We start from the raw sequence: 26,827 nt of genomic DNA, 5'->3' as shown, positions 1-26,827 counted from the left end.
CTACTATGCTCTTAGCTGATTATTCTCTTCTTCCTGAGTAGAGGAAGCATATTTTTAACCCAGTTCCATGGTAAAGAACAAATTTATGGTATATCATTAACATATAGATTAGCATTTACTGTGTTATACCTAAGTAAGCTCCAGTTGACTGTCTAGGAAAATGAACATTGCTTTTAATATATTATGGTTTTAAGCAATCACAATTAATTCTAAAATGTTCTTCATAATATCTTGAATATTGCTCTAGGTTTTGCTATAGATGGACACCTAGACTTAGGGGACTGGACAGCGCAATGTTTCAGGGGGAAACCTGTACTACATTGAAGGACTTTATTTGAAGGAGTGATTATGGTCACAGTCTTCTAGCTCAGATAGTCTTGGGTTCAAACTTTGAAATAAGGTAAAGACCACCATATTTATTTGCTCTATAGTCTTGACTGATTTATATAACATGGTCGAGTCTCAGTTTCTTTATCAGAAAGATGGGTAATAGTATCTCATCAGATTTCCAGTACAGTTAACATAATGTAAAGTGTTTAACTTTAGTACCTGACACATAATTAGGGCTCAACAATGGGTAGCCATTATCATTAAGCTCTCTGCCATGAATTGCAAAGACAAATAAACAAAAAGACACTTTACATCATTAACATGAAAATAGAAAAACTGTGAACCATGTTATATCCAGTCATTGGAATGTAGTATTATTTTAGATATTTCCATCTGACAGTTTAGGGTATTCAGAGGAAGGGTTCTGCACTTAATCTTTATAGATTACAGTCTTCACTCTAACATTTTCTTAGCTCAATGTTGTAAAAGCTTGGAAGGTCAGCCTCCTGAATCACACTAATTTAACTGCCATTTTGACGTACAGGAAAGTTTTATAAAAGTTCTCAATGTTTCTACTTCCAAGACATGTTTAAACCATAAACCAGAACAAAAAAAAAATTGATATGTTCCAAAGGTTTTAAAACAAGGCAAATATTACATGTAACACAGAGAATACCAAATTAGGATTAGCAAAAAACTCAAAGTTTATCTATTGTCATAGATACTGGATTTCTGCATCTTAAGTAGCACCCCCACGCAACACACAACACCCACTCTATGGGACCCTTACTTCCCCATGGTCTGGATAACGCTGTTATACCTGGGAGTCAGCTAGTGCAGTCTTTTAGCAACACAGAGACTCTGATATCTAAAATATCTTAGACAGGATTGTTCTAACATATTAATAATAATATTAATGCAAGTTCACTGCTTTTGGTTCATATAGGCTTTATAAAACATACAAAAAGAATAGAAACATTGAATAAATTTTCATTTATCAATAATTTCATTTATTCATTAATGCAGGTTTATGTTAATACACATTAACACAGGCACAGTTTAAAACAGAAAAAGATATAAAGAACAGATTTGCAAGATGGTAATATTTTGACAATGAACTCGTTTCCAGTAATCACCTCATTCTCTCTGCATTTCATTCACAGTGAGTCTAAATCTCTTCCCTTCACATTCTGAGTGTCAGGATTTGTCACTCGTCCCATAAACAAAAATGAATCTAGGAAAGGGGAAAAAAATACTTTACGAATTTCTGGAGGAAAAATATGTTGGTGATAATAAGCTTTTCTTAATATTTTAACAAATCATTTAGCCTTTGTTCTCTATAAGATAAATAAGCAATGTCTAACAGCAAAGCCCTCTCTGTCTAAATTACATAATTATATCTTTATTAATTATTTTTTGGTAATTTGTAAAGTAAATTAACACCCACAACAGCTTGTCATGAAAAATACATTAGTCCTATTTTTCATACAAGAAAGCAAAGATGAAGGGACCGAAAGGTATTCTTCTAAATGGACTTAGTCAGGCAAACGCCGCATCATAAAATAGTGATGAGCGTGCGGAGTTTGAAATTTGAGGCATTAGCAGGCTCTTTTTATGCATGTAACACAGCCCTTAGGGTTAAAAGTACAGCTCCTCAGATCTTCAGCTCTGAATCAAAGCTCACTGCTAAAGACAATATTTTCCTCTCTCTAGTGCCTTCAAAACCTCACGGAGGTGACACAGTCTATAGCATAAATGCAAACACCTATTTCCAGCCATCCTGTGTTTGCAAGAAACAAGGGACTAAGAGCTAGAGGACAAGACAGAAGCAAATGGCCCGTCAAAATCCATTCACCTTTCTTTCCAGCTGGGGTAAGGCAAGTGGTTTGAATGGATCCGTGTCAATTGTTGTGTTAAGTTCCTTACAGTCATATGTAATAAAGGCCAATTTCAAAAGTGATAAAGAAGTTTTATATCATTTTTAAGTTGATGGAAAGTATATTTCAATGTCTTTGGAATAACAGTGAGAGAAACCTTTTTCATTAATTCTTTCCTGTTCTGTCCAAAGTTATAATTAATAACGCCTTTATAAAAAATTATAATCAGCCCTGCCAGGCGTGGCTCAGCAGCTGAGTGTTGACCTAGGATCCAGGAGATCGCGGTTCGATTCCCGGTCAGGGCACAGGCCCAGGTTGCAGGCTCGGTCTCCAGCAGGGGGCGTGCAGGAGGCAGCCGATCCATGAGGACTCTCTCATCACTGATGTTTCTCTCTCTCTCCCCCACTCCCTTCCTCTCTCTGAAATCAATATAGTTTAAAAAAAATTATAATCACTAATAATTAAAAAAATCTCAAAATAGTTCTGTAAAAATAAAGAAAATGAATATTTCTATTTTCCAGATACATAGGGATGCATAATTAACTTTTCCCAGGATATTTCATCTCAGTAGGAATCATCAGTGACTCTTGTATCTTTATGATTCTATGGCATCAAAATTCTTACCTGAATTATTTGTTCAGGAAATTTTTAAAGTAACTTTTATAGAAATTCATAACTGAAGACAATGGTCTAAAATTTTAAACACTCAAAAGTGTAGGACATTAGAGAAAAGCTATTTGTCTCAGCCTTTTCAATCTGTTTCTTTGACCTAGAAGAACCATCAAGCAGTCACCAATCTACTCAATACTAAATCGGAAAGATTAGTTAAATCTCCTTTGACATAATAGCAATGGATTTAGAAATAGGATGAAGCAGAAATCATTACTGTTTCCATTTTTCTCTTCATGCCCCCTTCTTAAAGAAGTGTCCCCATTTTAGTTATTGTATTTATATAACATCTACATAAAAGGGAAACAACTTTTGCTTCCTAATATTAAAATACAATAGCACAACTAATGTTAATGGCTTAATAGTAAAGATTTCTTAATAAATACCCTGCAGTCTGTTTCTCCCTTCAACTCAAGATCTGAGTTTTAAACAGTGTAGTACTGTTAGTTTCAAAATCATAATTCACTACTTTCTCAGAAACGACACATTTCATGTAGCATCTTTCACAACTTTTTTTCCGAAAGTCTGTAAAGTTGGCCTATATCCTCAGCTTAAAAGAATAAAAAAACATTATTTTTCTTGAAGTTCAGCCTTGTAAGAGCTATGAAAGACCATACTAAAATATAATACTAACCTGCTAGAAAAATACAAATAATGTATGGATTTTGCCCAAGAGAATTGTTTGACCCAAAACAATTCTTAAATCTAGATAAAAATTGGTTGAACAAAATATAAAATCACTCATCCTCACACTTCTGAAATTGTCAAATGAATATATTTTGTGTAGAGCATTAAGCTGCTTAGTAGTCTACTATGCTATAGAGTTATCATCTTGGTTAATCTAAATGATTTCTTAAGTTCATTTGTGAGATAAAATTAAATAAATCTATGAATGTGTATTGTCTTAAGATAATAGCCTATTCTACATTTTATGGCAACAATTTACAGCTCCTAATAAATGAGTGGCCATCCATTTCAAATAATATTTTAAGGGAGTAACCTTAGTTTAGAAGGTTTCACTACAATTAAGATCATAGAACAGTAGGAATTGTCATTAAGGTCTGATAGTGAAGCCCTATCACAAATAAAAAAATAAGGACTTTATTTTGGGTTTTGAATTTCACTGTTGCTTAACTGATTGCTATTACATGGCCTTAGTCATCAACTTGGGAAACAGAGGGTCACACATCACTATTCTAAATGCCATTATTTCCTTGTTTATCAATGCTCAATGTAGCTTCATTTCTTTCTGTTCTCCATGCTCAATAATTACATACTAATTGTAAGAAATAAGAGTTATCCAAAGGTTAAAGATGTATGGATCAATTGACATACTCAGAATATCTTTTAACACTGACACATCTACTACTCGAATTGAAGCTGTGTCCATGCAATTTCAGCAAATCTAAAACTATTCCACTGTTCCCAAGGTATAACTTTCAGAAGAGTCACTCACCATTAGTTTCATGGGGCCTAAAAAGAAGAGACTGACATATCCTTTAGGGAGCCAATAGCATCAGAATCCCTAACAGATTTAGTTAACCTAACAGATTTAGATTCTGAAATTAACTACATCTCCTTTCCATGTAAAACAGCTTACACAGAGAAACTTTTCATTCTCCTTTCTGTATTCAGTCATTCACTCAATTATATTTATGGATTTGCTCATACTAAACACTATGTGCCAGACACAGTGTTATAGACTTCATATATCCTTTCATTTAACATTATGAGATGAGTATTAATATTATGTTCATATAGGAGATAAGGAAAATACAGCCTAGAAAGCGTAAGTGATTGTCTTACAACTATCAGTCAACTGAGCTGGGACTCGAGCCCAGGTCCGGCACCCAAGTCCATACTCTCAATCCCTAGGGACACTGGTATTATGTGCAAGGCACTGGGCCAAATACTAGGCTGAATACAGAAGTGAATAAACAATGATCTCTGCTCTCTTCTGGTTTACAACCTTCACATGGTCATCCTGATGCCTGGAGTCCTAAATATAAACTTAAAGAAAGTTCCCTCACTGTATTACCTTCCTGATCTCCCTTTTTCAAAAGAGAAAGTGCAGAATCATCTACCCAGGCAGCCTGCATTTCCACATGTTGACATTGTGTCAAATGCCAATCCAGTCCCCTACTGTTACCTCCACTTTTTGTACCTACCTGCTCTATGGTTCACCAAATGACCAACCTGGAGATTCGGGATTATGTTTGGCCCCTCCCTCCCGCTCAGAGCCTATGCCTAGTCACTTATCCTTTTGGAATCCGCCTTTGAAACTTTTCACAACTCTACATCTCCCCATTTCTACTCCTGCTGTAGCATCCTAGAGAGCTGACTTCAGAGACCAACAGGTACCTAGCCCCTCTCTGCCACGTAGACAAATTACAAAACCTCTGTCAGAGCTTCTATGTCTTTATTAGTCAGATATCTAACCTATTGGAATGAGGACAGCTTTAGATAAAGATATTTTAAATGATTAGCACATGTAACAGCCATGTTGGCAGCTATTATTACCACTACCCTATTTCAGGCCCTTGACATCTCTTAGAATGCCTAATACAAAACAGGCACTCGACAGATATCCAGGGAAAGAATAAGTAGTTCCGATATGTAGATTGCAATCGGCAACTAGGAATAGGTGTGCTTAACCTAAACAGTTCCCCCAGGGAATCCCCAAAAATGTACCTGTTGGGTTATTCTTCATAATAAACAGAAACGGACGATTTGCTATAAATTGGTTTTGAGCCAGGCTCATGATCACAGGGACTTGTACTCCTATAAAATAGAGACAACAATTATTTATATGTTCACATTAAATATCGTAAAGAAAAATTTTTAAAAATCAGTAAAGAAAATATATCCATAATACTTTATGTAGACAGGAAAGGCTATCTTGTTTGAGGAGTTAACATCTGGAAAAATTACCATTTTCTAAATGCAGAGAAGTTTGAAATAAATTTAAAAACTGAAGAGCAGAAGAATAAATATTGGATCAGTCAGGGGCTAATTCTAACTTCACATTTATGCTCAACGAAGAAGAAATTCAGATACTAGATTCAATTTAGTGAAAGCATTTGAAATATTTCATCTTTAAATAGCAATTTTCTGCTCACTTTTTATTTACATTATATGATTTATTCTTATAATGTTTCAAGTCTAATTCCTATGCAGATATGTTTGCACTTTATTTCTGTTCTTCAGGCTTGCGTAATCACATCTGAGTTGAAATTTATTTTTTTAACTTGCCTTCCCAAAATTATTCTGTGAGCTCAAAGCTTTTAGGATTTGTGCTGTCAATGTGTCTGGGGTTTTTATTATGAGATCAGAAGCAGAGATTTGCTGCCTTAACAATTATTTACTATGATAATTTATACCATGCTGCTCTATTGTGTCATTTGTCAATATTTAGAGTAGGTGAATTTTTGTGATTGAATTTTTTCCTTTATAGATTAAATATTTCTACACTCAATTCAAATGTTTCCTTTACTAATAATACAATGATTTTGTACAATTTTTTAGACCTATGAAAAAATAATTTTAAAAAAATGTAATGTAGCCTTGGTCAGGTGGCTCAGTTGGTCAGAGTGTCATCCTGATACGCCAAGGTTTCGGGTTCCAGCCCCAGACAGAACATATACAAGAATCAACTCATGGCCCGGCCGGGCGTGGCTCAGCGGTTGAGCGTCGACCTAGGATCCAGGCGATTGGGGTTCGATTCCCGGTCAGGGCACAGGCCCGGGTTGCGGGCTCCATCCCCAGTCGGGGGCATGCAGGAGGCAGCCGATCGGTGACTCTCTCATCACCGATGTTTCTCTCTCTCTCCCCCTCTCCTTTCCTCTCTCTGAAATCAATAAAGATATAAAAAGGAAAAAAAAAAAAAAGAACCAACTCATGAATGCACACATAAGTAGAACACAAATTGATGTTTCTCTCTTTCTCTCCCTCTCAAAAATAAATCAATAAATAAGAAAGATTTTAAAAAATGTAACGAGTCTTCAGAACTGAAAAACAATAGTACAAAAAAACCCCCCCCAAAAACACTATTTCTCTGTAATCTTTGTTTGGGGTCCAAATTAAAGTGACAAAAACAAATTCATAGAAGACACTGTATTTTTTTATCCACACAGGAGCTTCACAGAAAAGAGGTGAATACCTAAAGAAGTGGTTAGGCTTGAGCACTTATGTACCATATTTACAAAAGGTGGTAAATTGTGGGGAAGTGACTAGACAAAGGAAAAAGGCTTGGACTTCTAGGAGTATAAATTGTGGAAAGGTAAATATATGGGGGAAATTAATGGCAGATAAGGCTTATTCAGTAAGGTTTGCTGTGCAGACACATTTTACTGCCAACTTCCATCTTCTGTGATAAAATTTATGCCCTACTTTTAGGCAAATGGGGTGGGTCGAGAGCTCTTTTTGTATCTCTTGTTTCTCAGTTTCCTTCAGCTCAAAATAGCATTTCTGCCAAAGTGGCACATTTTAGGGTGGCATATTCTGATCCCCTTCACAATAAAACAAACTTAATAACATAAAATGCATAGCACTATCCTGTTTGGATTATCAGGGCTATGTTGCCAAAATTACCAGTGAATACATGCCCATGTCTGCATTAGTGAGATAATCAGAAAATCGTAGTCAGTATAACTCCAATTTTCATTTGGGTGAACACTTGAGCTTTTTTGTTCTTAAGCAACCCTTGAGCAGATGCCTGAAAGTTAAAATATGCTGACTGTTCTGAGGTGTAACACGTTAGGGTTACTGCTGATCCCTAAATGACTGTTACAGCCTGTTGGAGAACTCGCGACTTAAAGTGAGGGCCAGGGGACAACAGCAGAGAGAACTCTGACCATGAAGTTAGGAAACTGATTCGGTTCAAACTCTGCTGTAAATTCATAGTCTGACCTCAGGCAAGACACTTCACACTGCTGGGCTTGTTTTTCACCAATATAATGAAAGGATCAGATAATTATCTGTTATAACTCTTTTGGTTCTATGTAAAAGAAGCTGTAAAATTTGTCTACATGGGGAGTGACCTCATACCAATGCAACCTTTTGGTTTCTTTAAGAATTAAAATATTGCACTGCTCCAATGTAAGCTCCTTAAGTACAGTAATAGAAAATCCTTCAGGAGATGCCAAATGAGGGTCCACTGTGTCACACCCAGATGTGAAAAACCATTGCCACTACATTACAAATTAATCAAGAAACTCACATCTGCATAGACATAAAAATTTATCAACATAACGATTTAAATAATGCACAACTTTTACATATTGGTTACAACCCAAATAGTCTAAAAAAAATAAAATAGACATATGAGGGACTCCTTTAAGTTGTTTTTTCATTTCCAATTGAATTTAAGGCTTTTCTCTAATTATTTTTAAATATCTCATATACAACATAGTTACTATTCAAAATTTCATTTGTTCAAGGAAATGTATCATAGAAGAGTGATTCTCAAACTTTAATGTGCACACAAATCATCTGGAGACCTTGCATTTTTCTGATTCAGGAGGTCTGAAGTTGGGCCTGAGCTTCTGCATGTCTAACCAGTTCCCTAGTCACACTGAGGCTGCTGGTCATTGAACTACGCTTGCAATAGCAAATCCGGGTTGCAGGCCCCCATAGAGCTCTGGTTCTCAACCCTGGAAGCACACTGGAAACACTTCGGGAAAGATAACAAATGCTGGAGCCTGGATCTTATCTCCAGACATGCAGGCTTAATTATTTTTGGCCATGTACTGGACATAGTATTTTTTAAAGGTTTCCAAAGGTGATCCTAATATTCAACTAAGTTTGAGAACCACTGCCATGGGGAAAATGACAAGAATCAATGACAAAGGACTGACTTGGTGTGATGGAAGCATGAAATGAATACAATTACTTAAGAGTGAGCATCCCTGAACAATCATGATTTTATACTTGAACCTAAAGTTTTCTCACGCATCCTGCCTGCTAATTGACAGGTAATCCAATTTGCAAACAAGCACACATCAGTAGATAGGCCTCAACTCCTAATTAAATTCCTTCCCTTCCTTTTGCATTAAGCTAGGGCTGCAGAGATGTTTAAGCACCTTATACAACCAATTTCTTTTTTCTTCCTATAGAGTACTAGACAGCAGGAGTGAAAAGTGAGATCCGAGCACTGCACAAATGCCTGCACCCTCCTGCTCATTGCCTCCCCAATCTCTCCTCCCGACTTGTGAAATCCTTTGTCCTACCAGTAGATGCTGCAGCTTCACTGCCATCTTCATTTATCTCAAAGAAAACCTTTTGCACAACTTGGGAAACATACACCTCAGATGAATCTGTTGGAAAATATGAAAGTGTATTTAGGAGTTAAAATTTAGAGTCATTGCTTTTTGGGTCCCAGGTTAATTACATTTTCAAATGAACAGAGCAAAGGAAATAAACTCTTTCCAAGTTAATTAATTTGCTGAAGATAAAGGTGGTTCAAGTTTAACTTTTGCAGAAATGATATAGAGACAGATACAGAGAGACAAAGTTTGGCCCAGATATAAGGTAAACACAGAAGGGTATAAGCTTCAAATAAGATATTCATTAAGTAAAATAACTTGAATGGACAGTGGGTTTTGCTCCCTTTACCCATGGTTTACAGACAAGATAAAAGAGGCTTTACTTATTGCAATTAATCTCACCCTCTGTATTCAACCTCAAAGCCAACTTGCCTTTTAAATTCTGTATTCAGTTTTGATCTAAGTTTAAAACAAAATTTACTCTCCTTTAAAACCGGTGAGACTATGAAAGTCAAAAGAGCTTCTGTGGTATCTGTTATAAAATCACTTCAGAGCTATGCTTTAAAACCTGTCAGATTTTTCAGTGTAAGATGGTGTCATGCAACGTTTTGTTCTGGTGTGGATACAAGCTGGGAGAGATGTCCCTCTTCTCTCCTGATGTATGTGTGAAGAGTTTCTGATACAGTGAGGATGGTCTCCTTGAGAAGGGAGAAGAGAAACCATGAGTTTCAGAAGCCATCAGCCACCCCTGCTCCGACAATGTTCAGCAGAGAGACGACTGAAACGTGGTCTGTGCATTCAATGGTGATGAGAGAAGGAAGGGGAGGAAGATGGGCCTTGAAACTTTCAAAGAAAGGAGAAAGAGGAGCTTTATGTCTCAGGGAGAAAGCTGATGTGGTGCAGGTAGACTCCACCAAAGCCACCAAATGTGAAAAGATTACTGAAGAAATAAATCAGAAAAGGGGAACTAGCTCCAAAGCTTACTGAAAATGAAATGACCTCAGGCAAGATAGCCAGAGGTCATCAAAAGAACACTTACATAAAACCTGGCTTCCCATCCCGCTAAAAGCAAACTCCAAATCACTTACGATGATTGTACCTGGGCCCTGATTACTTTATATCTTCATCTACCCTCCTGTCTTCGTCGGGTAGTCTAGCTACAACTTCAGCCCACAAGATCTTAACCTTAGCTCTCCCTCTGCTTAGACTCCTTCCCAGACATCTCCCTGATTAGCTCCCTTGTTTTCAGGTTTCAGCAAAAATGTCACTTCCTACGAGCAGTCTTCCCTCACCCTGTCTAAAGGTAGTGAAGAGGGGCATCCACCTCCTTGTGTAGATTAACTGAAAAAGAGAGTGGTCTTTAAGGTCAGGCAAAAAGGCACCTTCTTTCTCCAGGACTGCCTGGAATACGACAGGATTCACACAGAGAGCACAGAGTGGGTGATCTAGGGACCCACACCAAGAGCGAAGACCAAAAAGTAGGCTGGGGAGGAGCAGAGCATTTCACTCGTCTTCACAATGTCACCAGACCAAATGACTCTCGGGCTATTGGTCTTGTGTATTCCATCTTATCACAGAGAGGGCCCAGTCCTGGGAAAAGAACAGGACCTGAGAGGCAATAGGCCAGATCAAGAAACCTGGACTCCATAAACTCACTGTTTTCTTCACCTTTGTAATAATTCTTTCCTTTAATTTCCTATGAAAATTCCACATATGTCTTAGTCAAATTAAAAAGACCAAAAAAAAAAAAAAACCTTTCACAGCTTTGCTAGACATGCAAGTAAATATTAATGTGCCACTTGCCTCATTAGTTTGGTGGGTTTTTTTATTTAACACTTATTGAGTACCTACTATGTGCAAGATGTTGAAAGAGGTGATTTATATACATTCTTTCATTTACTTCTGCCACTAGGATAATTATCTCCTTTCACAGATTTGTCCTTTGAGGCTCAGAATGGTTAAATATTTTACCAAAGATGACATAAAAATGTAATAATGGAAGTCAAATCTTCATATCAAAACTTCTAAAGTAACTCTGAAAACATTTCATCTAAAACTTCTGAACTACAAGAGTCCAAGGTAGTGTCTCTTTTGTGCAAATACCCCAATAGCACTAGTGGTGGTCTGGTTCACAATACCCTTCAGTGAATGCTTCTTGCACAAATGAAAGGTAGGTATAGCACAGAATTCACTCTTTCCCTAATGACCAGGAATAGTGTAATCCTTAGCTGTGGTTGTTCTATTTCAGGCAATAAGACAGAACCAAAGTAGTTAAAACAAATCAAACAGGCAATTAAGGAGAGAAAGAGCTGAAGATGTTGATCAAGGCTATTCTCTTGCATAAATTCTTTTATGAAGCATTTTGGAGGTATTTTTTGGACAAATCTGCCTGTAAAATGAGATATTTAGAAATCACAAATTGCTGGGAATTTGTAGAGTGAGTAGCTGTTTGAAATGTCTGAGGTACAGCGAGGAAGCTTCCAAAGGCGAGAAAGAAGCTTAAAATGAAAAGGTGCTCGCCCGGCCGGGTGTGGCTCAGCGGTTGAGCGTCGACCTAGGATCCAGGCGATCGGGGTTCGATTCTCGGTCAGGGCACATGGGCACATGCCCGGGTTTCGGGCTGCAGCCAATCAATGACTCTCATCATTGATGTTTCTATCTCTCTCTCTCCCCCTCTCCCTTCCTCTCTCTGAAATCAATAAAGATATATATAAAAATAAAACCTTCAAAAAAAAAAACAAAGATGAAGAGGTGCTTGAAAAATGGCTTGGTTTGTTTCAGGTCGTTGATGTGGCCGTGTTCTAGGGCACACTGAGGTGGCATCCTGTTGCAGTATTTAATGTTGACTGTCTCATTTCTGATGCTGGTGAAATTGTCAAAAAAGTTAGGTCTATCTGTCAGCGTGAGAACAAGTAGCTAAATCATGTGTGAAGGTGACAATGAATATCTATGCCACCTGTGTACCCACCCAACTCCTCCACCAGGAAAGTGCATTCTGCTCATTTACCCACATAATTGATGAGTGAATAAATTAATGTATACTTCTTCAAAGCCCGGGTATTTATATAGGAATATACAAAATTTCCATGTTATCACACAAAAGCCCATCAGATAGATAGGCTTGTATTATTAGGACCCTTTATATAAAAAAGAAGACAGTTTAAAAGAGGGTAAGTGACTTGGGATTAATGGGCCCTCCTCAATCCATTTTTTTCTCTTTGTGTATTTTTGAACTAATGGTTATGGATGAGAAAAATTAAAAGACTGTCTTGGACTTTGTTGTGCAAGTGAACATCTTAACCCCGCACAATTTCCCAGGTGCAAATGAGCATAAGAACCCCATCACCCCAGTGTTGCCAGTCCCAAGCTAAATGTACAAGCTGTGGCATTACAATTTCTAGATTGTGTTCATCATCTGGCATGTTGTGAACGCCTATTTCATGGGCTCTGATATTACTGAATTAACCTTTGCAAATTGGTTTATAAGAGTTTTATTTGCTCTGCTTAGATGAGAGACTCAAAGTTGTAATTCCCATTGTTCAAATAAGAATATCCAAATAGGGCTGAAATAAAAGCCCATATAATACTTTACCTACATAGTTTCATTACAAGCATGGTTGGAAGGCTTATCTAACATTCTAAAATGCTCTCTGGTTTTCATTAAGGAAAAGTGCTTAAATGCAAAATAGTGTTTACAGACAGCTCAACACTACTATGACATTTACTCATCGTGTATGTATTTTCTGGGACTGGATGCTCTTCCAGTTTTAAGATCAGTCAGTTAACATAGTTACTAAGAAAACAGATTAACATGATAATATAAGAATTATTTATCATATTACCTGTTATTCCAGAAAGGTCACAGCCACCACTAAATATTTCAGTTACGTTCAAAGAATACAAAGCTTCTTTGAAGTCTAATTTTTGTTCTACTTTAAATCTGTTAAAAAAAAAAAAAAAAGATGAAGAAACACTACACATTTGCTACCCAATGTTTTTTTTAATCTATAAAGTGGATGACTTGAAAGAGATTAAATGGTGAAATCTTTTGTTTTGATTACCCCAATTACATTTCCTCACATTTCCAGACACCATATTTCCCCAGCTCCAGATAAATGGCTGTGGGAAAGGGGAGGAGAATACTGTTTTTTGAAGTAAAAATTACCCAACTAAACAGGGTGAGAGTTTTAAGTTTTCAATTGCTTGGCTCCTTCCCTAGAAGATTAAAAGTTCACCTCCAGCAACTATATATGCCTAGTTTTTTTCACACCATCCAAGACTGTCCCTGGCAGATGTCCAAGATGTGATGAGAGAGGAACAGGAGCCAACAGTCCTTGGAGGAAATTGTTGGCTATTGAGGTTCAGAGAGGTGTTAATAACCTATTATCCTTCCCACCCATTGTCATAATTGATGTGACTTCCTTCAGTTTATTGACACACCTAATATCTTTTCAATAGGCCCAGTAAATGGTGTAAAATGTTGAAAGGGAACTAAATATCTTGGAAATAAAATAAAAGATAAAAATTATAAAAGAAAAACAAAAACACCCAGTATATCTGCTGCCTGTCAGTACCTGGAGAGACCAAGGGAGGCCCCAACCTGATCCAGATTTTTGTCAGGGAACCTGAAGGAATTCAAGAGCATGACAGAAAGATTTAGCAAAGCACAGTAAGTTTATAAAGTGATAGCAGTATGCACTGGGGAAGTGAGGGTGGTCTCCTTTGGAGAATAAGAAGCGTCAATGGGGTCTGGATGGAAGGTTTTTACTAAATGTGGGCAAGGGTGGGGATAGGGTGGTCCTCTGTCTGCTTCGGATCCTGGTGGGTGACTGCCATGGGGCTCATGCTTGACCTTCCTCTCCAGGCAGCAATTTGGTTTTGGTCCTCTCAATTACAGGAAATTGGGGAGGGAGAAGTAGGGAACAGGTGGTCAGTGAAGGTAGCATCTGTGATGTTCCAGCCAAGACCAAGAAGGGGAGGGCTAGAGCTTGCAGCCTTTGTTGCCTGCTCTAACTTTCCTGCCTTTGTTTCCTGCCTTTGTTCCATAAATTAGGACTCCAGATTCGCCACAACTCTCCAGGCTGCTGTGAAGAGGGACCTTACACAGAGAACCTCAAAGGTTGTCTTAGGCCCTGACTCCAAGTCAACAGCAATCATTGAACCTCACTTTGCCACTTCAATAATAATAATAATTAATAGTTAATAATAATAGTAGAAGCTAATACTGACATTTTAGATGTATAAAGCATCAATTTGCATTTGAAAGCCAGGTTGGAATATTTGTTTATGAAAGAAAAGAGTGTAATCCTCAAACAGGGAGCTATGTATATTCTTACACCAACCACATTCCCAGGCAACTCCTGCCCAAGTTGCTGGCTGTCCCCTGATGGGCATTTGCCCATGTTCTCAGGTTCTGATACAGACACAGCTGCTCAAGCAGAGGATCCTTGCTTAGCTAACAGGTAGGCCCACATCTGGGGCTAGAAATTAGCTTGGGCAATTGGTCTAATTAGATCATTGTTTTAATTGCCAAATACTGAACGAACACGCTTCTTAATTATAATTTTTCAAAACAATGAATATGCCATGGCAGAAATGTATGGGGCCTAAATTACTTCTGGTAAAATATTATGCACTTTTGAAAGAAGTTAACTCATTCAAAGCCTTAGCTGACTGGGAATGGGCACAATAGGCGCATTAAAATCTACTGATAATGAAAATAGTCTGTTTTATGCCAACTTTTTTCAACTGTTTCCTTTGATCTTCCTGCTAAGAAAGATAATATGCAGGATAATGGTTTTGAGGGGTTGTTTGTTTTGTTTTCTGTTTCATTACCACACTCTATTTTTAAACTGAATGGAGTATGGGCTTCTAAAAGGCAGAGAATAAATGTTCCACCTATAAATTGACTGTTTTTAGGATAATAACAAGAGTACTGCAAGACTTATTACAACTTCTAATAATGCCTAATTATCAGCAGAGTCATTTAAGTAACAGTCCTGCTCATTATATAGTCCAATCAAACCTACAACAAGAGAGACCATTTAACCATTTAATCTACAACCAATTTCTAATTACCCATAATTATTAAAACCATGAATAGCACTTCCATTAATATAGATTATAATTTTTAATCTTCACATAAACTCCAGGAAGTTAGAATTATTATTCCCATTACTATTCCTATTAACATGTAAAAAAGTGAAGGTTGGAGGAGATTGATTTTCAGGTTTAAGGTCAAGATAGGAGACAGAGGTAGGATTCAAACTGAGGTCCATTCCTAATCAGAGCTAATGTGCTAACTCCCATTGCCTTATAATAAAAATATAATTCCAAATCATAATTTATATATATATTATTAATTATGAACCTCACCTAAATTTTGTGTCTTGATATTTATTCTAGATGTGGTTTCATTTTCCCTTTTCTTTGATTTTTCTCTAAACTTGTCAAAAGAATACAGCTAAGCTAAAAGAATGGGCAAAAGACTGGATAAATAATTAACAACTAAATAGTCACAAAATGAATGTTTCAGCATACATAAACAATATCTGTTTACAGGACAGAAATTGACAGCCAAATGCAACCCATTGTGTTTAAAAGGGTTTTACGGAGGCAAAAGCTGCAGAAAGTGGAAAAAGCAATTCAGAATTTCTGTTTTGAGATGGATTCGCTCCTGTCTACAGGGCCTACTGCGGACTGGTATTGTCCCTTCCTTTTCCTTTATACCCAGGACTCTTGTTTGACGAAAAAAGTCTTGGTTGGGTCTTCCTTGGCAGCTCTGTCTGTATTATTTGGAATCCCAGCTTTGATACAGTGGGCTTGAGTCATCAAAGCAAGGGAAGGGATGTTCAGTCTTAGAACCAAGGAAACCAAATTTTAAAGCTGCACACAAGGATAAAAATATAACACAATCCTTGACGATGTTGAGCCTGAACTATTATTATGTTAATACATAGTAGCTTCTTCTCACTTTCTAACCAATTACTTGAAGAGTGTATGTGTGTGTCTGTGTGAAATACTCTATTAGCCTCATGGTTTAATTAAAAATACTTGCTGTTACATATAAAACATATCTGGACAATGTTTAATGCATACTTGGGATTCCAATTTGTATCAGTGTCAATAGGTTAAAGTAAATGAACGTTTTACTTTTACTAAAATGAACATTTTACTACTGCAGCTGGTCATGACATATCTGTTCCCATAGCCAGCCTCATTGCCCCTGAGTTCACTGTCTTTCACCCACCCGCAGTTCACACACAGGTCACACAGAGAGCCACAGCTGGCCAGGCCTGGGACTGATTCTAGCTCAGCAAGAATACGATACGTCATGTCGTATGGTCAGACTTATCTCTTGTCAAAGTCTCCTTGCACTGCCGCTCCACATCTTTTATCCTGCTGCTCATTCTACCACTGACCCTTTCCTCTGTTCTGTGCTCTCCCTCATGATGGCCTCACATACACTAGTTTTCTGACTCCTGCAATTTTGGCTCTGCCATTTGTCAGCTACGTACCCACAGGCAAGGGATTTACCTGTCTGCACCTTACCTGTAACCTGAATATCAAAATAGATCTTAATTAGTCATCCGTCAAAGAGGGGGAGGAGAAGTGTTTCTTAAACAGTAACTAGACAATCACATGCTCCTTCCCAATGTTGCTTATATACAAGTATTAGTAGATTAACTTTTCTCTCTTTAGCATTTACTAAATTTTGCTACCAAAGAGGCTTTCTTTTGCCTTACAATAACAGAATTTAGTACAGTTGGTGTTACGGGCTGAATTGTGCCCCACCCCCTTCTGTTTGTCATGAAGCCATAACTCCCAGCACTTTATAATGTGGCCCCATTTGGAAATAGTCATTGCAGATGCAATTAGGTTGATATCATACTGAAATAGAGCGGGCCCTTAGTCGAATATGACTGGTGTCCTTCTAAGAAAAGAGAATGCCACATGAAGAGGGGTGACCACATGACAGCAGAGGCATCTACATGCAGAAGAACAGCAAAGATAATGGATCACCACCAGAGCTGAGAAGCAAGGAAGGATTCTATAGAGTTTCAGAGAGAGCGCGGCCCAGCAAACACTGTGATTTTGGACCTTTAACCTCTAGAACTGTGAGAGAATAAATTTCTGTTGTTTTAAGCTGCCTAGTTTGTGGTAATTTATTATAAGAGTTCAAGGAAACATACATCTGATTAAATTGTTTCAGTTTTACCTAAATCTTCCGTTATTAGTTTGAAACCATAATACATCCATTCAGGTAGAAAAGACTGGGTAATAAAATATAAAATTGTCAGTGTGCTGAAAAGTATTTACTGAGCCTGTATAGGGAATCAGAAGAGGGGTTGAAGGGAGAAATTCAGATTTTAGAGACAGGATGATAAAGAACAAATACAAAAGAGAGAAAGAAGAGAGAAAATTTGAAACCAAAACTCTGATAAAAATTATTTGAGAGCAGAAAGAAAAAGGGGTAAGTCAGGGAGCAGGAATATTTTACAGAGAGATAAAAATAAACAGAGAGAGAAGTGCCACAGTGGTTCAAGAAAGATGGTCAAGAAAAATGGGATGGTTAATAATATTTGGATCGAGAGCCCAGAGTTAGGATGAGAAAATAGGCTACTTCTTTCCTCAGGACATCAAAGAAGGTAGAAGAAAGGATTAGCAAAGACATACATATTTTGAGGTGAAGGGTAGAGAGGTGAGTTTGTTTTATGATCTGTTTTCTTTGAAGAACAGGAAGTTGAGACATATGTTGCCTGTAAGAAAAGTCAACATGAAGTAGTGCATAGAGAATAGAGACAACATTTTGGTGTGACGTGGGTATCAGAAAGGAAAATTCTCTGCAGGTAAACATGGAGTCCCAAGCTCCAGCCTTGGTGAGGCCAGAAGTGACTGCTTTCTGGATTTTGCTAAACAAAATCAGGAGTTGAGGAGCAGAAGTGATTTTTTGAGTAGACTCAGGATTGAGGGTGGTTGGGGAGAGAATTAAGAGAGGGACAGAGACATGGGGACAAAAAACACTAAAAATGTTTGGTGAAAGGATGGTTGAAATGACTCACTGGACCTTGACTAAGTGGAAAAGAAGGGAAAAGCCAAGAAGTTTAGGAGACCATGGATCTGGAAGAGGGGCACATAGACCATGCAGGCCTTGTTGAGTATGAAGAAAAAAATAGAAATAAAAAACAGTATATATTCTATTAGTCATTTGTTTCTTTAAAAATTCAGATAGAGTGTGAAATGAATTATTTGGACACATCTTACTCTCTGAAATCTCTCCTGTCTCCTAAAAGCATAATATTAAGAAATTAGTGTTTATAATTATTGCTTACTGAGACATGCCTTTGCAATTTCCATTTCGTATTGACTATCTAAAACTGACCCTAGGAGTCTATATATAATTCTGTTAGAGCATTCTGTCAAAGGTGATTTAACCCATCTCTTCATTGTTTAGTATCCTAAGTGTTTAGGTGTTTTATTTTTCTTAAATATTATAGAAGATAAATATTTTAAATTCTAATCAAGAAAAAAATAGAAAAAATAACTTTGTATAATAAAAAGAATAATAACTTCTTTTAATCCTAGCATTCTAGTTTGAAGAGTTACATTTTTTCATCTCTTTAAGAAAATATTAGGCACTTACATTCAGTGCTCTTCTTGGAAAAGCAATGCTGGTGATGTTCAGACCTGCAAATGCATTTTCCTTTTCATTTGTATCTATAGCCTTTTCAAGCATTTGTTATTGTCCAGCTGACTGAATTCAAGTTCCTCCATAAATAAAAACATAAGAACCAGAATAATAAAATATTACCAACCTAGGGAGGCTTATTTCCACTTCCTCCTCTTGCATCTCAGAGAACCATTTCAAGATTTGATGAGCAGTGATTTGTTTTTCCATTTCTTCTATGCTCACCTCTTCTGCAGGAAGTATAATAATTAAACTGAACTCGTCACCTTTATAAGGTAATTCCAAAACCTGGTACTTCATGGAGGATTCAGAAAAATAACCTGGGATAGAGAAAAATAAGATATTAAATATACTTGACAATTCCCGAAGTCAAGCTTTAGAATGTGATTTCTCATGTTTACCATATTTTGTTCTCAAAAGAGCCTTCATCATTGGAATTTTGACTGCTGCACCATCTCTCTTAGTGAAATTCATCAGCTCTGTGGCCTCTTTTCTGAATTTTTGTTTCCAATCCCCCTTGAAATAAATAGCGTTCACCAGGATAAGTCGAGTCAAAGGGCCAAAATCTTCCCCTGAAAACATGTCTTTAATTTTTCCTGTAAAGGGGTAGGAAGAGAAGACAGGAAGAGATACACAATAGCTCTTAGTGGAAATGCTTTAATAGAATTAAAACAAAAATTTCTTCTGCAGATCACTTACAAACAGGGTGTTTTACTAACTAAATGTAGCAATTTTGAGAGTAAAGAGGAACATTATTAAATATTTTACTTAGAAATGGGTACAAATGGAATTACACTAGGAAACAGGATATACAAGATTATCTTAGGCAAATTTGAACTGATCTAGTAATGACCTCTCTTTAGTAAGATTATTTCTGTAAACTGTTTTTCAGACAAAAAGAACAAAAATTTAATATCCCTTTCTGAATATTTATTAGTTTTCCAATTTCATTTCAATGTTCTCCAGTGGGTCAACCAGAATTAATGTCAGTGATACACTCAACCTTCTACTCTTATATCTACTGCCTCTGACCATTGGAAGAGATAAGTATGGAGCTGCTCATATAATTGTCTTCTAAAAAAACAGAACTGAGTATTTTAAAGTTAGAGACAAAAACATGATTGGGTGTCATGGAGCCGCCTAAGGATGTTTTCATTTTGTATCCCAGTAATAGGACTTCCTTGTGGACACGGATCACAACACCCTTCTCTGGTTTTCAACTTATGGTTCCCCACGTGAGGCTTCCCGTAAAGAATACAGTAGCAGCTTCCACCATCACACTGTTTTGTAGCAGAATAATAAGAAATGAAACAGACTATTATCAAACGTTCCAATAAGTCTGAAAATTTAATAACATTCTCGTTGTAAATGAGGCATAGCTTAGAACTTGTTAAAACTTGAACTAATCTCTAGGACTTTAAGCTTATGTTCTTTCTACTATGTCATTTCTTGGACCCTCTGGAATTTTTGCTAGCTTGTATTTAATTTAAAGTTAAGATTGCCATGTTTATAACAGGACTACCAACATTTACTATTAAACATTAACATATCCAACTTAGATGTGTTAATTATTTATAGTATATGTGGGGAAAAAAGCATTTGGGATTGACATATCTAATTTTATCTGGCCAAAGATATTCCTGCTGCTGTACTTTAACAAAAATTATTATTAAAATTCTTCTATTAAGAATTCCACAAATAGGTGTTTCTCGAAAGAAAAAGGAATCTGTGTACTTTTCTAAGCAGCTTGCAATTTCTCTTGGTTTTACAATTAATTGAGTATTAATTTGAATAGCAAGGAAGAAAAATAGGAGATTTATCCCTCTGAGCCAGTTTAGTAGGAAAATATTCAACCATTCTTTACTTTCAGATATTAAAAACCATGAATACAATGTCAAATAATGATTTTATGAAGGTGGAAAACTTTACCATCTGTTTTGCTTTCTACCCAGGCACTCATTGTCTGTGCACAAGCCTTTGCATCCTGAAAATCCACCAGTTTGATGGCACTCTGAAAAAATTTCTCGTTGCCATGGAGATACTGTTCTTTCACAGCGAATCCTTCTTGAAGGTAGAGGGCATTGGCAAGATTAAATGTAAATTCTTGTTTTTTCTCTGAGACGGCAGAGAAAAATGACTTCAGCGCAGAAAATTCGTCTCCTAAAAAAAATAATTATAATGTATACTGACATATTGAAAACATAAAAACAACAGCTTTTCAGCTTTGCTTCTAAGCAATCTGATTCATAGCACCACTTTTTGCACCCTTAGATATAACTAATAATCCTTTCTAATTTAGTATAAATATTTTAATCATTTATCTCCCATAGAATATGCATTTCCTAGAGAAATCAGCTCTTCTATAGGAAAAGAACAATATCCATGTAAATTTGAAATTTGTCTAAAACAAGAATATGCATTTAAACAGTGTGAAGGAAACTCCTTCTTTATAGTTCAAATTTAGCTTATTGGTACTTGGAAATTTATCTTTAGAATCTCATTTTTTGCATAGCATGCGATATCTATAAAAGGGGAACCTTAATGGATGCTGACAGGGGGTATGACAGTGATTAGTAATTCTCTTCAATATCACTTTTATTTCAGCTTAAGAAAGAATTACTCTTTATGAGCAACTGCACCTGTCCAAGATTTGAAATTTCCTAGGCAACCCCTATAATCATCTCTAGAGATGCGTAAGAATCAGAATTGCCTATTTCTTCAGGTTCATGAATCTGTACACTTTGGTTGTCTACATGAGCAATAAAAGCTTTAACCATCCCAACTATAACCACTAGCCAGATGAGTCCATCAGAGTCAGCTAAGAATCACCGTTGACCTATTATTTATTTATCGTTGGATCATTCTGATCACTGTGCTGTCAGGAAGGCTTCCTATTGATTACTAAAGGGTACCAATATTTTTCATTCCCTTTCGGCTTAGTCCTGAAACTCAATCATTTAGTCTGGGAACTATACTTCAGATCAAGGGTTTATTCAGGGCCTTTGTTATATTTTCAGTTAAACACTGAAGAAACCATTTTTATGACATTAAGGTTTAATAAATGCAATTAATTTTTATTGAAGAAACATAAATAGCTTATCACTGTAAGATACCCAGCAAATAAGGAGATTTAAAAAGTGTCACTGAGAGAAACCTACTACTCGGTGTCTGCTGGATAGAGGCATGGGCGTGTATGTTTGTGGTTGCGTGTAAACACTTTATCAGCCCATAGGACATCTTCGTGCAAATAAGAACAGATGCCTTCACCAGCTGATACAACCCCATGGCCTCATATCTTGTCCAGCTGAGTGGAGGCTGCATTTCAGTCCCTACTTGCCTCTCTGTCCTGGCGTTCTCGTGTAGGTACAGCCTACACAACCATACCTGAGGCTCTGGAAAGTGTATCATATTTCAAACTGTAATTCCCCATTCCGGGAACATAGACACAGACATGAAATATTTTAGATGTGAAAACTTCATCTGAAGAATTTGGGTAATTCTTTACAACCCTGGAATTCCTCACATAAAGAAGGGAAGATAATTCATCTATTTTCCTTGTTTATGCAGTGATTTCAGATGTAATCATTTCTTGTCATTGGAAGTTAATAAAAATGTTTCAATAGCTGGGAAGCTACAAAGAAGACTCCCTGAGTGAAGGAAGGCATGGAAGCTTCTCTAAAGGAACATATTAAGGTCAGAAATAAAGTGGCAAAAATTGAAACCAGTTTTCAGGAACTTGTAATTCATTTTTAAAGGGAAAGGAAAAAAAGGAGAGGGGGAGAAAAAAATAGTTCCAACTCATTTGTCAGAGCAACTAGATTTATGTCATGTACTTAAGGTCTAAGACTGTGTGACAAACAGTCAGCTGCCCTTTGATAAATCACTGGCCTCAGAAGTCAATAAAAAAATGTCACCAAGTAGCACAAGTTTGGAGGAGAATATAAAGTTATCTGCCTTACAAATTTGATTTAATTTACAGATTAATAACCTCTTTCATCATAGATAAAAAAGAATACATATACATGACTCCTAATAAACTATGAAAATAAGTTTAATTTCTTAAAATAAAGCTATGGAAAACCTACAAGTCATGGGGTGAACATGACTTTTGGACTGATTGTACCAGACCTCCAGAAAACGTCCTAAAATTTAGTACATGTTTACTTCTCTTGCTATGAAGGGCCCAAAGGCGAATTGTGAGTGCAATGTGACAGATCCAAAGGTGAAAACAAAGAGGATTATAGGACTATAGATTATTTTAGCCAAAAGGTCCATATAAATCATCTCATCCAAACTCCTGTTTTTATAGTGAGAAATCTAAAATCCAGAGATACTGTAATTTGAGAGGTGCCAAATCACAAGGTCATTTGATTGCAGAGCTGAGTCAGGAATTCATGCCCAGGTCTCTTTCCATAAGGCTCTCGTAATAAAGAAGGACCTTCATGTTAGTCTTTGATTAGTAAACAAAATTGTTAGAGGCAAAGAAAAATGGAGCATTATCAAAGGTTCAGTAAACTGGAGAAGGTAAATTCTGAACAGATGTTTTGGCAATGGGGGAAAGAACTGAGGACACTGAGAGCCCCAGTGAGGTAGAGGGCCCAGTGGGGTAGGATGCCTAGAGTTCTATGCCCATCTGTAGAACATGCCAGGTGTTAATGTGAAACAGATTGGCAGCATAAAAAGTAAAATATAAACTGATTCAACAGAGTGCACCTTTGATCACCACTGGGAATTGAAGGCAGGGCTAGGACTAAGATGAGTCAATGAGATACCCTGAGCATAAAATTTAAGGAGATGCCAATGAACTCAGTAATCAAGATAAATAATATCTTACCATAGCATAGCTTTTAAAAATCAGTATTAATTTATATAAATTCAAGATGAATAAAACATAAAAACTTTAAGTAAAGATAGTATTATTATTACTGGTTTTTCTTCCTGCCTTGGCTCCTAATATGGCTGTTCCAGGCACTGCCTTCCTATCCGTCCCACCCTTCCTTCTGCCCTTAGTGCAAATTCGCTCTTCTTTCTCCAGACCCCCCTGGACATTTTGTCCGCCTTCATGTACTCTCGCTGTTCCCTTCCTTAACTCCATCTCTTTTTCCTTTATTCCTTAATTTTCTCCCTCTTTTTTTATTTTTCAAAACTTCTCCCTTTTCAGCTGCTCTTTCTTTGCTTCTTTGCAGTTTTCTTCCATCTGTGCCCCCCTCTCTCCCTTCACAAAGCATAATAGAAAACGAGATTGGTACGTCTTGTCATATGTGTTGAAATGTTAATGTCTAATTGTCCAAAGGTATTATTCCAAAAAAACATAAAAATTTTCATTATTGTTCTTATGATATATAACCCTCACTAAATCATTTTTGGAATTAGTTATGGGCAAGTTACTTAACAGTTCTTTGCCTGGGTGCTCTCATCTGTCCATCAGTGTTACGTCTACCTCTCAGGGTAATTGTGCAAATTAAATGAGATCATGTGCATGAAGCTCACAATCCAGTGACTGCTAATATATATACACATATATATCGATAGTGTCATCATTATTACTATGATGTTTATTACATTCACAATCCAGAGTTGTTAAGACATCTGTGTTTCTCTGTAAGATTAAACCCATTTAAAGTAATTTAGATTTTTGGAGGCTCTAATTTGCTAGTTCCTCATGGAATCAACTTTACACATCTTCATAAATGTTCTATTACTTTTCAAAGCAGCATCACGTGATTTAAATGTTCCTGGGACTGTGTTGCGGGATTTGCTGAAATGAATGTAGACCATTGAGACGAAATCTGAGACACGGTGGCTTCCTTTTACTTTATTCACAAAGGAAAACTCTTGCAATTCACTCTCACCAGCTTTTTTTGTTACATAAAATTGCCTTTGTTTAAAATGATGCAAATAAAACCTTTTAAGAAAGAAAAACAAATTCCTAAATATAACTGCTCTGTGCTAAGGCAACCACACTGAAATTAGTTATAGTGAATAAATTCCCAAATCACAAACCTGATGTTTTCTCTGGTGTTCAGGACGTATTATCTGACTGAGGTGTAAAAGTTTAAAATTTGAATTATTATGGAAATTGAGAGTACAGGATAGCCAGCAAAATGGGTAGCCACCCCTTCAAGTGGGACGCCAGCACTAAAGCTTCTACAGAGTATCGCAGAGGGGCCTTTGGGAGATTGCAAACCACCACCACTCATACGCAAAAGGCCTCTGAAAGGTGTGGTTTTTTCTTCCCAATTTTTAAAAACTGTTAACTATATAAGCTTTTAAAATGTATACATTAATGCTTTCTCTTGATCTCACTGAAGTAAAAGTTTACATTTTACTTAGAAAACTAATTTTAAAAAGCTAATGAGATAGAGATAAACACAAAGATTTCTGGGTGAGGGTGCTAACTGAAGGATTTTCATAAGAGACGTATTGGAAACAACCTAATGAAGAGGGGTTCAGTAAGTAATGATATTTCTTTAAGAGGTAATAAAAGGCAACAATTAAAAATTATATTCTGAAGCAGTTGCATGATATGAGAAAATGGTCACAACATGTGACAGTGGAAGAATATTTATGTGTATATATAGATATGTGTGTATATATATATGCATATACAGAAACACACATATACATAAAATTTAATCTCAGTTAATTAAAACTATCTAAAACGTATCAGAATAAACTCACAATTTTATATCTGTATAGAATTAATTTCTTAATAAATCATTTTGGTAATACTTTCATTAGGAAACAATTCTAAATGAATGGATATTGTTTACATTACAATTATCCATTTTATTATAATTTTTTACTTTTGAAAAAATATATTTATATTGATTTCAGAGAGAGGAAGGGAGGAGAGAGAAAAACATCAATGGTGAGAGAGTCATTGGTCAGCTGCCTCCTGCATACCCCCCACTGGGGATCGAGCCCGCAACCCAGGCATGTGCCCTGACTGGGAATTGAACCCCGATCTCCTGGATCATTGGTCGATGCTCAACCTCTGAGCCACGCCGGTTGGGCTATAATTTTATACTTTTCACAACATTTTTATTTATTTATTAAAGTTCTAGGACCATGAACTTCTCTTTAATATTTTTAAAATAAATCTGGCCAGATCTCATCCGGTACAAATAATACATAAGAATCTTACCAGTTGAGGTTTCCGGAAATTTTAAGGTTTGTCTTATCTGCTGGTAAGCTTTTCCTTTTGCTCCCAGTTGTACCATTCCAAGAACCAAAGTTGTTCCAAATGGGGAAAATATAATGTTGTCCTTTTGAGATGAACAAATAGCTTGATAAAGATCCACTGCAAACTCAGTATTTCTTTGAGCCAAGGGTCTTGAGGCTTGACTTCCAGAAAAACTCAGTAGAAGACTCCACAAGATCTTAAACATTTTGACCTCTGAGCATTAATTCAAAACTTATTAGTTTTCAAAGTAATCAGAGTTTATCATATCACACTCAAAGAAAACTTTCTACCTATTAGAACTTCCTTACTAGGACAAATTACCACAAAAATATTCTAATGTCAGTTTTCAGAATAAGTATCATCTATTAAGAGAAATAGGCCACGTGCTAATGGTATTTTTTATATTGCTTCAAGAACAAATTCAAATATATAGCAGTTTCTTAAAATCAAAAGAGAAATTATAATTCTGGGGCATTATAAATAGTAATATTATCTCTAAATGGTTATATGATACATTTTTCCTATCTTTTCCCATGGTTTTAAATGGAATGCCTATAACTCTGATATCAAGGGAACTCTCTGTCCAGACTACTCTAAAATAGTTTATAGATCAAAAACAGAAATGGAATAAAAAAATGAACACACTCCAGTGCAGTTTTGGACCTATAATATTAGAAAGTTAATGTATTCTAAATCAATTAAGTAATCTAGCTAACTTTTTATAACAGTAAAAGTTATGAAATTTGTAGGGCAAAATACCCACATGTACTTTTTCCAAAGGAAGAAAAGAAACCTCAGAAAATTCTAAAGAAAT

General features: G+C 36.4%; 1 protein-coding gene across 1 annotated transcript; it reads right to left on the bottom strand.

Annotated features, from left to right (window-relative positions):
* Positions 1-1,355: 1,355 nt before the first annotated feature.
* On the bottom strand, positions 1,356-26,827 carry SERPINI2 (serpin family I member 2). Its single transcript, XM_016215721.2, has 8 exons — positions 25,975-26,827; positions 20,757-20,987; positions 19,229-19,423; positions 18,955-19,147; positions 12,982-13,079; positions 9,104-9,190; positions 5,568-5,657; positions 1,356-1,564 (listed from the first exon to the last, which is right to left on the bottom strand). Exons 1-8 carry the CDS (start codon positions 26,216-26,218, stop codon positions 1,488-1,490), a joined length of 1,215 nt encoding a protein of 404 aa, XP_016071207.2. The 5' UTR covers positions 26,219-26,827; the 3' UTR covers positions 1,356-1,487.

The sequence above is a fragment of the Miniopterus natalensis genome, chromosome 6 (assembly GCF_054644295.1).
Source record: "Miniopterus natalensis isolate mMinNat1 chromosome 6, mMinNat1.hap1, whole genome shotgun sequence".
Lineage (NCBI taxonomy): Eukaryota > Metazoa > Chordata > Mammalia > Chiroptera > Miniopteridae > Miniopterus > Miniopterus natalensis.
This window is presented reverse-complemented; position numbering and strand designations above follow the sequence as displayed.

Bases quoted from the DNA above. Each gene is read 5' to 3' on its own strand.
- SERPINI2 (XM_016215721.2), bottom strand. From the start codon at position 26,218: ATGTTTAAGATCTTGTGGAGTCTTCTACTGAGTTTTTCTGGAAGTCAA. The intron at 13,080-18,954 runs GTTGGTAATATT...TTTTTTTAACAG, and splicing joins GTGGAAATAAGCCTCCCTAG to ATTTAAAGTAGAACAAAAAT. The intron at 1,565-5,567 runs GTACATTTTTGG...CCCCTTTCCTAG, and splicing joins TATGAAGAATAACCCAACAG to ATTCATTTTTGTTTATGGGA.